Source organism: Triticum urartu, chromosome 7 (assembly GCF_003073215.2).
Source record: "Triticum urartu cultivar G1812 chromosome 7, Tu2.1, whole genome shotgun sequence".
In the NCBI taxonomy this organism is placed as follows: domain Eukaryota; kingdom Viridiplantae; phylum Streptophyta; class Magnoliopsida; order Poales; family Poaceae; genus Triticum; species Triticum urartu.
This window is the reverse complement of record NC_053028.1, coordinates 542,009,186-542,025,302: the sequence shown is the minus strand read 5'-3', so window position 1 is coordinate 542,025,302 and position 16,117 is coordinate 542,009,186. Positions and strand designations below refer to the sequence as shown.

The 16,117-nt window shown below is 44.6% G+C and overlaps 1 protein-coding gene across 1 annotated transcript; it reads right to left on the bottom strand.

Annotated features, from left to right (window-relative positions):
- Positions 1-8,272: 8,272 nt before the first annotated feature.
- LOC125519002 (calcium-dependent mitochondrial ATP-magnesium/phosphate carrier protein 2-like) lies at positions 8,273-14,752 on the bottom strand. Its single transcript, XM_048683887.1, has 4 exons — positions 14,153-14,752; positions 8,933-9,718; positions 8,754-8,844; positions 8,273-8,673 (listed from the first exon to the last, which is right to left on the bottom strand). The coding sequence occupies exons 1-4, from the start codon at positions 14,643-14,645 to the stop codon at positions 8,481-8,483; spliced, it is 1,563 nt and encodes a 520-aa protein (XP_048539844.1). The 5' UTR covers positions 14,646-14,752; the 3' UTR covers positions 8,273-8,480.
- Between the last annotated feature and the right edge of the window lie 1,365 nt (positions 14,753-16,117).

The following is a 16,117-nucleotide window of genomic DNA, read 5'->3' as shown; positions in this document are numbered from 1 at the left end:
AGAGCACGATCATTCAGCCGTTGAACTACATTGTTCATCGAAAGGAAACACAACACAACATGTCCATCAGATTGTTCAAATAATATTGAATTGCTACATTACTAGCTTCCTCCTAATCCTTGTGTTCTCAGATACTGCAGAAGGATAAAACGATGTAAGTGGCATAGTCTTTGTTCTGTTATTGCGTTCGATTTTCAACCCTTCCTCATTAATAATCCACGCCTATGCAGTTGGTCCAAGTCTCTCACTTAGCAGCATAGTAGGGAACATGTGTATCTCAATGTTAATCTTCACCTGGAATGGACTAAAAATTTATTAGGGGTATTTAGGGAGAATAACAATGATAGGATATGAAATACCCATTTTATGTAGAGGAATACTCCCTCCATCCATATATATAGGGCCTAATACATTTTTAAGGCTGCCTTTGACTATTGATAAGATTAATAATATATAAGACGTATAATCTGAAAATTATATCGTTAGAAGCTCCCTCCACATACAATTTTGGTGGTGTGGTTTGTGTAATTTGCATGTCATATATTATTGCTCTAATATGTGGTCAAAATTAGTCTCGGAAAACGCATTAGACCCTATATTCATGGAAGAAGGGAGTACCTAAAATGGATAACCAAATTTATTGCGGATGCATGCAATCGCCAATTATAGTATTTGGTTTGCCTACAATTCACTCTAAGCATATTTTGGTCACTCTTTTCGGTGATACGCTCAAAAAACCCTTGTATAAACATAGGTTGCATGTGCATATTTGCACTCCTCTACATTATCAAAGACAATCCCAACCTTCATATGTTGGCCACCCCTGTCAAAGGATAGCACATACCTATCCTCTTCTTCTTCTCCATCGTCCACGTGTCATGGAGATCAATCATGGAGATGGCAGCAGGTGTACAAGGAGTGAATACTCAGCTTGAACTAATGGCCTCAGAAGCCTCACATGAGGAACATGGACAATATAGACAAAATGTCATTTATAATTCCGTCCATGGTCATCCATAGGTGTTGCGTCACCTCAATTTTGGTGGGGCTTTTCGAATAAAAAACTATAATGCAATTTTAGAGTCAGTTTTTAGAAAGGAGACCGAACTTAAGGTTGGATTCGACGCCCCACCCCCCCCCCTCCTCCTTGAGCTGGCCGAATCCCCCCTTGGACCGTCCTTATAAATACCCCTAGGTCATCATTTTAGGGTTAGTGTTTTGTTTGATTGAGTTTTAGTGTTTGCTACTCGTTTCCATAGACATGAAAGTCGTCGAGACCTCATGTACTATGCATCATTGGAACCCACTATGTTAATCAAGTACTTCATATTTTATCCGCAATTTAGATTGCATATCTCCAATTTCTGCTTATCTCAGTTATGGTTCCACATGTTTATGGGCAATTTGGCCATTTTGGCTTGGTTGAAAATGGGACTACTCGGCCGGTACATTGAGCGGACGGATTGGGTCCTTCCCCACGTCTCATTTAGAGGTAGATTTGTACCCCCTGCCCACCAGAGTTCAAGTTCTAAACTTGACATTGGTGCTCGCATTATTTCTGAATTTATTTCAGACTTCCCATGATGTTCGTTCAGTGGGAGGAGACGTTCCCGTCGCTATGAGATGCCCGTGGTGACTTCATAAAATCTCAAGATGCTATGCCAGCTTAGTATCTTGAAGATGCTTGTAGAGGTAGGGTGTGCGTATGTGCATTTATATGGGTGAGTGTATGCGCATGTATGTGAGCGACTTCGATTCTAATGTGTTAAAAAAAATATTAAGAAACTTGCAAAGAGATGAAGCAAACTTTCCAAAGTGTTCCTAATAAATTTTTTGTAGGAAGTTGCAAATAGAGCCCTAAGTCTCCCGCCGTGCCTAAGGTCCCTTTACCAATGTGCCCACGCACATTGTAGTCGATGAATCTTGTCACTGACCAGATATTTTGGTAAGCTTCCTAACACGTACTGTACATCACAGTGGATGAGACAACGTGTTCGGTATAACTAAGAGAACAGACGCACAGCCGTACGACCCGTACAGTTCGTACCTGAATGGCCAAGCACGCGAACTGTCAAACGTGTTAGGCATAACAAGAGAACACCTGTTCTTTACCTGACTGACCATACGCTTTGTCTGATCTAAATAGCTGCGCGCGAGCGTGCTTTACGTGTTTACTAGTCTGTCTATGCCTTAACGGCAAAAACACGCTGCCTGTTCTGCCTGGAAATGCCAAATTCCCATATCTGGCGGCCCTGGTTAGGATCAAACATTGGTTTCGGTCAACAGTCCAGCCAAATACTCTACGCCTTTTTTCCTTGCAGAGGAAGCACGCACAACGCACACCTAAAAATGCCTTCTGGTTTGGGGCGGCTTGTACCGTTCGTACCGAAGCTGCCTGCGGTGCCGATAAGCAATCCGGACATGGCAGACCAGTCTTCGACTAGCATGCGTGACCGGGTGAAGGGGTGAAGCTCGCCTCATCTCCATCCACCGTAATGCAGTCACCACCTTGGCTGCACCGCAGCCAGTCAAGAAACAGTGGCGGAATGCTGTTCGGCAAGTGCTGGTGATGCTGGTGGACAACGAGTGCAAGGGAGGCAGCACACGGCTACACAACGGAGGACGAAACTTGTCACCTGTTTCCTGCTCCTTTACCACCTCTGCCCCGCCATCTTGATCGTCTCTGCTTTGGCAGGGCGTAGCTTTCGAGCACGAGGGCTTCTAGAAGAGCCGACCAGCTTAGCGGGGACAACGAAAACATCGACCACTCAGCTGCCGTCAGCTCCCTTGGCATCCTAGTCTATCTTTCCAAGAGGCTTCTTTCGGCAACTGTGAGGCCGCGCCGCTGACAGTGATGCATTCACAGCATCGGGCTTTACGTGGACTGGTAAACAACGGGCACGATCGACACCACACCTGTCTTCTGTTCCATATCAGTCCCCGCCATGTCTGGAGGATATATCCTACTAATAATAATAAAATGGGTCTAATATGCATCTAGTACTATCAGTTCAGCGACTAGCTTTTCTTAGAGAAATCAGTTCCACAACTGTGGCGGGGATCCGCCGATGTGAGGCAGATGCAGTTCGTGTTCTTGTGCCCATTGATTTCTTCTTTTATTTTATTTTCGAATTTTCAGTTCGTTTCCTGGAGCTACTGCAGATCTGAAGCTGATACGGTGGTTTATTTGTATACTGCATATACAAGGCATACACACTGTAATTGATTAGAGCAACTCCAATGGGGCGACCCATTTCATCTGCCCGCGTCCGTTTGGGTCGGCGTGGACAAAAGTGGAGGCCCAACGCGCCGACCCAAACTCAAATCGTGTCCGCCTGGCGTCCGCGCCGATCCATTTCCGGCCCAAAATTGCGCCTGGAATGCGTCGGCGCGGACGCGCCGCGCGTCTCCTCGCCGTCCGCCGCGTCCCCACCTGACGGCCACCCAACCGTCACCGGTCGTCTTACTTATGACGACCGCCGACAGCGGGCTCACGCGTCAGCTAGTGAAATCGTCCTTTTTAACCACGCGTGCGGCGGGGTCGGCCTCATCCACTTCTCCCGTCCACATCTGGCCCCCCACCACTCCCTTCGCTTCCTCACCGGCGACCGCAGACCCTAGCCATGGGCCTCTTCGGCAGCAGTAAGAGCAAGGGCAAGGGAACCCCCGGCGCCTCGTCCTCCCATGCTTCCCTCCCCCTCCTCCGACGGCGACGCGTTTCCGCCCTGGTCGCCGGCGCCTGCACATCCCGGTGCACCAAGCGCGGTGGCACTGGGAGTATAGGCAGCCATTGCCGTACCCCGATGTCACGCTGTCGCACCGTTGGCATCTGGATCCGCAGCGGATCCCGGTGCCAGCGGTTCCTTGTACCCAACGGGCACACGACGACGAGGTGCGTAGGCGCCGCGGGCAGCTCACGCCGGAGCAGCGTCGGCTGCCAGAGTACGCCGCCGACTCCCCCAACTGAGAGGCGTGGTTCGCCCTCGAACACGAGGAGCAACGGCGCTCGGGTGTCGACGCCGTCCCGCCGCCGCCCCCGCAGGTAGAGCCGGAGGACATGGAGGCGGAGTACCAAGCCGCCCTCGAGGAGGCCCTGCAGCACGCGCTGGAGGCTAGCCGCCTCGAGGAGGATGCGCACTGGGATGGGCTGGAGCAAGCCCTTGCCCTGTCGGCAGCGGGGGACTCTGTGCACACCCTGCTCTTCGTGCCGCCACCGCCACCGTCGCCGCCCGTCCAGCCCAAGCCGGAGCCAGAGCCGGAGCCAGAGCCGGAGCCGACGCGTAAGCGCTCCCCGCCTGCACCCACTTGGCCGAAGGAGGCCTACTCGTGGACGGGTCAGTACCGTGAGTGGGTGAGCGCGCCTCCCGTCCACTTCACCGCAACGCCGGAGGAGGAGGCGGCCCACCTCGAGCGATGGAAGGAGCACTGGCTCCGCCAGGAGCAGGCCGACGGCGAGGAGCAGATGCGCTACGACGCCATGCTCCAACGCGACGCGGAGGCGCTCCGGCTCGAGGAGGAGGAGCGCGCGGCTTGCCGCAATGCCGCTGCCCCAGCAGACGCCGGAGGAGGCTGCCTTGACAGCGTACCAAACAGCGTTCAGGTGGGCTAGCCCTGCTCCGGTCTCCATCGACCTAACCGACGACGGCGGCGTCGACGGCATGGGCAAGAGCAAGGCCAACGACGTCTAGGGCAGCGTGCCGGGCGGCAACAGGCGGGCGCAGACTTTTTTTAATGTTTTATTTAATGTTTATTAGATTTAGGTGGATTAGCGCAGACTTTTTTTAATGTTTTATTTAATGTTTATTAGATTTAGGTGGACTTTGGCCAGCTTTTGACCGGCGACTTTATTTAATGTTTATTAGATTTAGGTGGACTTTGGCCGGCGTTTGATCGGTCACTTTATGTTTAATTATGTTTATTTTGTGCAATTTATTATTATTTTTCCACGGCGACACATTTGGGTCGGCCTCCCCGTTGTGCGGTCAAGCCGACCCATATTAAAATGCAGATGCGCATATTCGCCTGGCCGATCTAAACAGATAAAAAGCGGATAAAACGTGCGTCCGTTTGTGTCGCTCCGTTGGAGTTGCTCTTACAGTCTATTTTAGAACTGAACCAAACACGTTATCCCTTTTTTCTCATTTCGTTTACGGTGCCGGTGTGACCTCATTACGATTACGTTTGCGCTACCCTTCCTGAAACAAACACCTCACCTCATTACGATTACGTTTGCGCTACCCTTCCTGAACCAAACACCTCCTCAGAATAACCCGTTTGTATGAATGCACATACTCTGAACTGGAACAACAACACGGAAATACCTACCCCATGTCTTTTTTAGTCTGCATATAAGTTTTGTCCGAAGTTAAAAATCTCTATTTTGACCAAACTTATTGAAAAGGTTAACACTCACAATGCCAAACCAATATTGTTAGATTCATTATAAAATATAGCTTCATAGTATATATATTTGGTTTTGTAGATGTTGATATCTTTTAATATAAGCTTGGTCAAACTTTACAATGTTTAACTTGACACAAATCTAATTCATGGAGTAAAAAGGACTTCACAATGTTTGACTTGACACAAATCTAATTCGCAGAATAAAAGGACCGGAGGGAGTACTATGTAAACACCTCGAAGGAAACTTTTGCTAAGCATTTCCGGATATTTCACCCTCATTACATCACTCAAGCCTCCCTCCCAGCCTCCCAGGTCACTTGCGTGGATGATGCATGCATATGTACGTACTAGGGTTTACCATAAGGCCCCGCTTGGATTCGATGTAAGTTTATACACCCGGATTTAATTTACAGGTTTAAATTACCAGCCGTAGTATGTTTTCCGTCTGGAATAGAAACAACGGCTGGAGGTCTGTATCGATTACGGAGGTGTATTTGGGAGGCAACCGACAATCCAATCGGGGCCTAAGGAAGCCGAATCGGCAGCGTAGGCAGAAACAGAATATTACATATAATAGACATTGATTTTTGGCTAGCAAAGGAAAATACACGCATGCATAATCAGCAGCCATTTCTACTAGGTAATTTTGCGGTCAGTACAGACCACAGCTCTGGTCTGAGTTTAGGAGAATAAGGATTTGTAAATTGTATAAAGATATTTTTTTCCTGTGTGTTACAATTTTGACCAACAAAACTCACCACTAGACTGGGGGCAAACAAACCTTCATGAATTCACAATTAACAGCTAACTCGATGCCAATGGTGCCATTTAACTGAAAGTGCAATGCAAAGCAAATGAATCATAAAGCTCAAGTGATAAAGAGAATTCACCCACAAAAAAAAATGATGGAAGAGAATTTATCCAAATCAAGCTGCATGTATCAACAAATGAGTTGCGGGTTCAATTAACCGAATGATTCACCCAGTTTGGTAGCTAGTTAAAGTGGCGTGATAAAAGTCCAGCTCAAAGAGATCCAAGTAATAAACGGAGTAAAATAGATCATTTGGACATGAAATGACCACGGTGCTATGTCAGGCAGAAAAAAGAACCAAAAACACCACACCTTTTTTTGGAATGCAAAAACAAATCAAGCGGCAAAGAAAAAAATAACACCAAAAAAGTGCAGTGCAAAGATTTATGCAAATGGCCAGATTTCCTACAGATGACGAGAGTGACTGATGGTGCTGCTGAATACTTCACTACTGCTAAGGAGCTGTTTGTAGACAAGAACGCGCCATATTACTGAAACACACCATGGCTCTCTCTAAGATGTCTGCTCCTATCTACAGCTCATGTAGACACAAGGGAGGTATTAGGCTCCTACAACTATATCCTTATATCCTCTTTTCTTTTCCTCCAGAGCCTCCTTTCTTTTGTGTGCGGGGAAGACAATCAGCTTGATTTTAAGGCGCAAAAATTATACGGGACACTGAGTAATAATTGAGACTCCCCACTCTAAACAGACTCGGTACTTGAGTAGTGCCGAGTCCTGAATATAGAAATCCAGTGCGTGTACAAAATAAATTATAAGTAGGTGGCCATCTTTATCCTATTCACTTTGAAGTCTAGCACTGCGCAAACTAGTGTCAGGGTGTAAACCAGTTCTACATTCTTCCTCTTCCATTATAACACACAATTATATAAAATGAAAATTTTGTAAGCATAAACCTTTCAAGGACACGATATGGAACAGCAAAACCTCAGGGGAAAGACTGAATTCTTGAGCCTATGCTAGCTAACGTCTTCAGACCAGTAATGGTACTTCCATCACTTCATTTCATCAATTTACAGAGGCTTTCCTCCGCTTCTCTTGCGCCGTTTCAAGCAATCCCACAGAATATTCAATTTTGAACTTAATAGTTAATACTGATACAAATTCATTCTGATTTTGGCCATTAGCATTGCTCTCCATGGGAGATGGTCTGTTTGCTCTTTAAGTAACCATCTTATACAGGCACAATATTTCTTTGTATACAAATGCGATACTACAACTTAACTAGTTAATATATTAATTTAATTACATGAAACTTGATTTTGTGGTCACAAATAACCCCAGGTTTCTTGTATTAATTGTCGCTCAAACAGATGTAGTATAGATGCATCTGTTTGAGCGACAATTCATATGGGACAGAGGGAGAAGCACTTATATGGTCATAGGGTTTCACAAAACCCTTATACAAAGCCAAAGCCTGCTGAGTGCTGACAATGGGATGAAGGTCACCGGGCGAGGTAAGGACATAGGACACAGTGGAAATTTGTGAAACTGTGAGTACAAAACCTACAGTATTCGTAAAGAAATAGTCCTTTAACTGTTTAGTCATTATCGTGATCTATTCATGGAACCATGTATTCAGCTGTGCTAGATGACAATATATGTGTCATGTATGCCAAACTTGTTATTTAAGAGTCCATGCCACTTCTAACAGAATCATGGCATGTCGTTCTTCACATTCACATTATCAAACTGTGCACAATGGCTGCTAACAATATTCCCTGGTGCTCTGTACATGACAAAAGAAAATGTACACATAATCTAAGTACCAAGATTGAAAGTGGCCATCAATTACAAGCTTTTTGATTGTTCATTATCAGCTTAAGAAACTCCTAAATACTTTATTATGATTAGTTGCCAAGAAATGAGCTATGGATCACAACATCCTAAGTACTTCAGTACTGTTACTAATTGTCAAATGTGTGCAGCAGTAGGTAGTTGTGTATGCACAGGAGCTGTCATGAGAAGACAAAAGGGGCCTATGAAGTATAACTGATAGCTGCAATACAACTTGACAAGAAGGAACCGTTACCAGTATGCCAGTGTGACAGCCTTGATGATCTCATGATAATCTCTTTGTTTTCATTTAACAAGTAGGATAGCAATAGCTTTCAGTTCTATCCTGAAGGCACCATCTTTCGCGTCAAAAAAAGGAGCTCTTTAACCAGTAAATTCATGTGTCGTCATTATCTCTACAGTCAGCCACGCCAATAATAATGGCCGATTTGCAAAACAATTCCAGAATTTAATCAAGAGACAGATTTTTCTTCATCGCCTCATAAACTAGATAGGTAATACTTGCAGCAGGCACCACTTTAAGGAGATTCGGTAGGATTCCTTTGTAGAATCCAGAAACGCCTTCGTGCCGTAGGGTTCTCCAGAACACATCAGACATTCCTTTATATGCAGCCTCTGAATTGGCTTGTTGAGCTTGCAGTCTACAAATATTTCAAATACAGTTGAGATAGACATAGACTTTTATGTATATATATACAGTTTCACAATTCTGAATTCTTACCTTGTTCTAATAACCTGTAAAGGGTAAACACATGTTGCTCCCAGAGCTCCAGAGACAGTGCCACAACCCAATTGTACTAGAGGACCAGGTTCTACATTATTATAATAACCAAGAATCAAGGAAAATAAATTGGAAAGAAAAAGGTTGGAAATGCCAACAAATTATAAGCAAGAGCTTACCGGTGTCCTTTATGATATATGTCCTGGAGGCATCTTTCAAAGTCTCGTATACAGCAAGATCAATTCCAGCGTAAGGGACAATACCAAGCAAAGATGGAACAAGACCTCTATAGAATGCTCGAGGCCCTTCATGCTTCAATATATCCCTTGATAATGTACCAAGACTAGGAACTTTACCACTCTCGCAAGAGAAAGTCTGCAGCCTTGTCTTTACTAAATCTATGGGATAAATTGCTGTTTGTGCTATTGCACCAGCCAAACCACCAGCAACGAGGCGTTCAGAAGCACCAACTGCACTCTTATTTTCTCCTTTGCTGTTCATAATATACTCTTTCAATGTCTCGTACGCATAAAACCTTATTGCACTTTCTGGAGCAACTTTTACAACATTCAAACCGTTACCTCTAAAAAATCCCAATAGACCACCCCGGATAAATATATCCTTAACTGCATGTGTGACGGTAGTACGTGTTGTTTGCACTTGCATGATCACTTTAAGACGATCAAGAGGTGCCGTTGCAGTACGAGATGCTGCGCCAGCAATGCCTCCTGCTATCAGATATTTGCTTGCGCTGACATGCTTACTTAAGCCTTCTGGTATAGCAGCCTGTTCACCTATATCTACAAGGCAAACTCTTTCCCAGTGATGATAAATGTTCTCGATTGTTGCTTCATTGGGATAAAGCATAAGAAAATCCCTCCATTCTTCAAAAGTAATAATTCCATTGTTGTCCTTGTCCACATGCTCAACAAATCGTGCAAGCTCCTCATCATCAATCTCTATACCTGCAAACAACAAACTGACATCGCTTGTAAGTTATATTATGGATGCAAAAAAGATGAAAGCCCTAAATAACCAGAGTTCAAGGAGATCCAAGCAAACTATGTTAGCGCTTCATAATATATAGACAGAGCCCACACTTTTTTGGGGGCAGAAGATTGGTAACCTAATAAGATAGCAATGAGGTTCAAGAATAAGATATGCAAATTTCCTACAAGCTTGACACTATGCAGGAGTCAATTTGAATTTAACCGAGACACTACAGAGGAGACACTAGTTAGTCTTAGTTGATATTGGAACAACAAAGCCTTTAGTCCCAAACAAGTTGGGGTAGGCTAGAGGTGAAACCCATAAGATCTCGCGACCAACTCATGGCTCTGGTACATGGATAGCAAGCTTCCACGCACCCCTGTCCATAGCTAGTTCTTTGGTGATACAGTCTGAATGAAGAACTATCAATCAAATATAAGTTGCTCTGTAACTTAATGGAAAACAAAACCAGCTTAACATAACCTTCAATATATACAAAAATCCCACGTCAAATGACCAAGGCATATATAGCTAGCAGCTAGCCAATATAACCATTTTAACCTATTTCTCTAGCATATCGGGAGGCATTTTTTCCTGCAAAGACATCCATGCCAAGTATAGCTCGTAACTACAATAGTCTACCTAAGCTGTATTTCGTCATTTCATTTCAGTATCAAGGAATTCACTTAGGAAATTCATTGGCTAACTCGCATGTATCTCTACAGAACACCATGCTAGCAGTCAGATAAAGAATATGACGCTTCACCATATTTTCGAATTAGGCAACGCCCAACGTCTGAGCACGCTTCCTAGGCTGTACATTGCTCTAGTTAAGTGAGCTAATTTGCAACAATATGGATACAGGAATGCGGCATTTCCGAAAAGCACCAATACAAGGATACGTCTGACTATTTAAAAAAATAGTGATAAATAGTGGGGCTCTAGCCCACCACCTGCTCGAGCTGCTGCCGGCGAGCTGTTTGCATGCTCCAGGAGGTAGCCGCCAACAGGGAGGGATAGGGAGAAAGAGGAGAGAGTGAAGCAAGCTTTGCTGCCGGCGAGCTGCTAATGCAGGACCCCTGAGCCAACCACTGCCTTGCCGCCGGCTGCTGCATCTGGTGGCGCAACTGTGGCCACGTCGTCTATATCGGGACCTAGGAGAAAGATTGGATCAGGGGGAGTGGACAGAAGGGGGCATCGGGTCGGGATAACTAGGGTCATGCTGCCCTTAATGGGATGATGATGGGCTGGAGGTACCTACAACATATTCTGTAAGTATCCCACAAGTATCGGGAATTAAAATTGATTGCTTTAATGCTATATCGGAGGATACTCGGCTGGTACGTATCCAACATGTCGATACGGATACGATGTTCCAGCCACGTATCAGTGTTTTTGACGCATCTGGTTTTAGTTGCCTATGTCATGCACTGTTTAGCAATGAGGTATATAATCTTCGGACTGCCTAGCTAAGCTGCAGCCGTGTTGGCTGCCGTAGAAATTGCACCAACAAGCAGGATAGGATTCCTCCCTGGAGAGTGTTTTTGATACACCTGATTTTAGTTGCCTATGCCATGCAATGTTTAGTAACAAGGTATATAATCTTGGGACTGCCTAGCTAAGCTGCAGCCGCGTTGGCTGTTGTACTAATTGCACCAACAAGCAGGAGAGGATTGCTCCCTTGGACAAGGTGAAGATCAAGGTGAATAAACGATAGGGTAGCGGTTATTAACTGCCCAAGTTTTCGGCATCAGCAATAACGTGATGTCTAAAGAAATGGATAGGATTTGAGGCTGCATGCATGCATGTTTGTTCCAATACCAATGAATGACCACATAATTAAAGAATACCCATAATCAGGAAAAAAACATGTTCCACATATTGGGCAGAACCAAACTATAATAGTGTATATCTAGTCAAAGCATGAGATGGTACGCCGATTACGCACACCCAGTATAAGCTATACGTTCGTGCTGGATTATTATGCACTTTAATGCAGGAGAGCATGCCAAATGACAATATCAGGTGTGTTCATAGTCATTTTTAGTGGTAACGTGGAACTGTTTGATAAGAGAGGATTTAGGGCCACACAATTATTTAAATGATCTAAACTATGACTTATCAACACCTACATCTGGTAGAATATCATGTGACTGAATATGTGAGTGGTTGGAAATAAACCATCAATATTAGTTGTAGCAGCTATTTTCATGTGTTCAATTTCAACTCGTTTAGAAAGTAGTGTTAAAAGTTTAGAACAAGAAATCGACTTAACTGTAAACCACGACGAACTTGGAAGCATTGGCAAAATTTTAGCAGTGTTCTATAGCATAAAACAGCCAAACTATGAGAAAACATGATGCCTTCATGGCTATTGACATTATGCAGCAAGTTATATGCTCATATTAGTTACTCCCTCCCTTCACTATTAAGGCCTCTTTTGGTTCATAGGATAGGATTATCATAGGAATAGGAATCTTGTAGGAAATGAGATAACATGTATCTCAAATCCTATGAGTAGAAATAGGAAACAAGATGTTATTTGGTTGACACCAAAGGAATTTTTCCATTGAGTCTAGGCTCTTTTTTATTTTCCTATGAAATGTGGAGGATAGGAACCAATCCTATGTAGGAATAGGAATCCATTCCTATGAACCAAAGGGCTCTAAAGGAAAAAATCCTATAAGAATCCTATCCTCTAGAATTCCTATGAAATTCCTCTAAACCAAAGGAGGCCTAAAAGATGTTCTAACTTTTTTCTGAATCGGATGTACATAGGCGCGTTTTACTGTGTTTGTTCACTCATTTCAGTACGTATATAGTCCATATTGAAATATCTAAAACATCTTATATAATTTGGAACAGAGGGAGTAATTAGGAAAGCTAACAAGACCTGCACTGTCATACATCACTGCACAATTATTTTACTGGAAAGCTACAATACACCACCATGTAATTGAGTCTACAGAATACGACTAGGTACCAAGGCAAGGCACAGACCCAAAAAAAAGCACTTCAATCAACATAAGGTGCAGTGAAATTGAAGTTCCAAGGTCCAAAACACACATGTTCCAGCATGGCACGGTATATGACAGAAAAACAGAGAACAAACAATTTGCCAACTGATCATAGACCAAACAGTGGGCCTATTAAATACTAGTGGTATAGTATTTCTAACTCTAAAGATTCAGCCAATTCTTAGCAGTCAACAAGCAATGTAAGCCTTCAGTGCTCATGTATGGTAAAGAAATAGGTTGGACTTCAAATGTATCGAATGTGCTACATATGTTATGAACCGTTGCAAATTAATCTATAGATGAAATGTGTTGCCGTGTTGGTGTTCAGCTTTTTGATGGAATTAGTAGTGTACAATTCTGTTCTAAAGTTTCTTCAAAATTCAAAACTTCAGTGGTGCTATTGGAGTGATATTTTTATTTTATTTTGCACCAAACAAATGCTAAGCACTCAGGTACATTGCCCTTTTGCTTACTGCATCTTAAGTGATTTACAGATCCAATATCCCAAGTGGGCATTTTGGGTTCTGGCCAGTTTTGTTTAGTAGCTTGACAAACCGAGGTATCCTACAACAAGAAAGATATATAAATTGATGCCTAAGTGCCTAACTTAAACAACATGTTTCGTACACTACAAATCTTTTTGCAGGAGCAAGACAACAGCATTAAGTTCATCCCCAACTGTGCATCAACATGAACACTTACGTGATGGTTATGGTATTATTGCTGAGCTGCATTTCGTCATGTTAATACAAACTAAACTCTAAAGTCAGGTTGACATTTTATGTACTCTCAATTTGCTAGTGGTAACACACTGGTTAAATTGATGTTCCTAATCTGAGAGGTTAAATTACATTTCCATCGAGAAATAATAAGCTTACATGCTTAACAAATTTAATGTATTACTCGATCATCTTGTATTTTGCCAAATAGCCAAGGTACCTCCTAGAGCTCAGTTTCTCCACTGCTCAGACATTACAATAAGGCCAGTTCTGGCCCTCAGGGCCTACCGAGACTCACCATTCTGTGAAAACAGACATACACCAACTAAAAGTGTGATTGAACATAATTGGCACCAGTATCTATACTATCTAGTCAATCACAAAGGACCCTTCTAATGTCCAGACATGACAACAGTGACATACATCTGCTCACAGAGTAAACCCCCAAGAAGTAAAAAAGGGCTACACTCCAACGGGTTGGCTACTGATTTGCTTGTTGCAAGCATCCAACAACCAGGCAGAAATATGCTACAGAGACTGCATTTCGCACAACGCGTCATAATTTACAATTAAGATGCCACTGCAACCAGCGTGTGACCACACAGCAGGGGCGATTGTATTGAGGAGGTCGGTAGCTGTACAGGCGGGGGGTGGGGGTGAGGCTACAACATACCAGCCTTGACGAGGGCGTCCCAGAGCTCCTCGGGGAGGATGCAGCCGTTGTGCTCGACGTCGATGGCCTGGAAGATGCGGTAGAGCTCGAGCTCCTTGTCGTCCATGTAGCGCCTGAAGTCGTCGTAGCCGACGCGGCCGTCGCGGTCGCGGTCGCAGGCGCGGAGCAGCTCCCGCGCGTACTTGCACTCGGCGGGGACCTGCAGCGCGGCGAGGCCGGCCTCGATCTGCGCGTAGTCGAGCTGGCCCCTCCCGGACGTGTCGAAGAAGTCGAACATGTCCCGGATCCGCGCCTCCCGCTCCTCCTCCGTCTCGTGGAGCGCCAGCAGCACGTGCTCCATGGTCACGGGGCCCGCCTTGCGCACCGGCTCGCACGGCCCCCCTGCGGCCGCCGCTGGCGCCGCCGCCGCCGCAGCCGTCGCCGCGGCGGCCACGGGGGGAGGGGGTGCGGCGGTGCCGCGGGGTTCCACCGCGTGGGCCGCCGCGCCGGGCATGGCGACGGCGGCGGCGAGGCGGAATGGGGGGAGGAGGGGGAGATGGTGGTGGTGGGTTGGTTTGGGGAATGGAATAGAATCGAGTCGGAATCGAAGGGAGAGGGAAAGGAGGGGAAGGAGGGGTAGAAGGGAAGGGAATGCACGTGTGGGTTTCAGCCCTACGGGTAGGGTACCCTACCCGTATGAGCGTCGCTGGATGGGTATGGGCTACCCGTGCGGACCTTTCGCATGTCCTCCTACGAATTGGAGCACCCTCCACTGTGCAAGAACCTGCTCGAGAATGCAGAGCGAAGGCACCAAAGTCCAATGGCATATCCTTTGTTTGAAAAAAGCATATTACGTATGCGCTTTGTTATTTATAGATTATCATCAAAATCTGTAGTACAATATACTCCCTCCGTTCCTTTATGGAGTATAAGGTGTATTTGTTTTTTCCAAACGTCAAACGAGTGCATGTTTTTTTTTACGAGAAATCTTCCGATCTATTCATCTTCAATCATGGCAGTACAACGAACACCAAAAATAATAAAAAATCACATCTAGATCCGTAAACCACCTAGCGATGACTACAAGCACTAAAACGAGTCGAAGGCGCGCCGCCGTCATCGCCCCCCATCATCAGAATCGGGCACAACTTGTTGTAGTAGACAGTCGGAAAGTCGTCATGCTAAGGCCCCATAGGACCAGCGCACCAGAACAGCAATCGCCGCAGATGAAGAATAATGTAGATCAATAGATCAATAACGAGTGCATGTTTGACTGAGCTTTTATAAAAATATATCAATATTTACAATACAAAATTCATATCATTGGATCCATCAAGAAAAGTAGTTTCATATTTTATCTATTAGGTATTGCGGATGTTGTTATTTTATTTTATAGTCTTGATCAAACATTCAAATGGTTGATTTGCACGGAAATCAATACACCTTATAGGGCTCTGGCGGAGTATGTGTAAGAATGTTTCCTTGCATATGGGGTTTCTTTGGATTACAAGATATTCGTAGAACTTTTGGAGGATTTGAATCCTAAGATTCTTTTTTCTGCGAAGACCTTTGACTCAATAAATTGGAATTATCCAATTCCGGTGAAATCCATTTTTTTAAATAACCACCTTTATTAATTAGAAATAACTGTTACATCGTCTATTAGAGGTTGTACAATTTCGACCAAAGGCTCCTCAATCCAACCCCTTGTCTCAGAAAATCTAGCTAATCTGGCAAGTCCATGAGCTACCTTATTCGCTTCCCTATTACAATGCTCAAACCTAGTGAGAGAAAAACCATATGCTAAAAATAACAATCATCAAAAATTGTCGCCGCTGCTCCTGCTGAACGTCCTCCATTCTTCATGGTATCAATGACTTTCGTATTGTCAGAATTAATGTCAAGGCGATTGCAACCCGCCTTATGTGCGAGAGATAATCCGAACCTTAGAGCCAAAGCTTCTGCCTTCAAATGGGGCAGACCAAG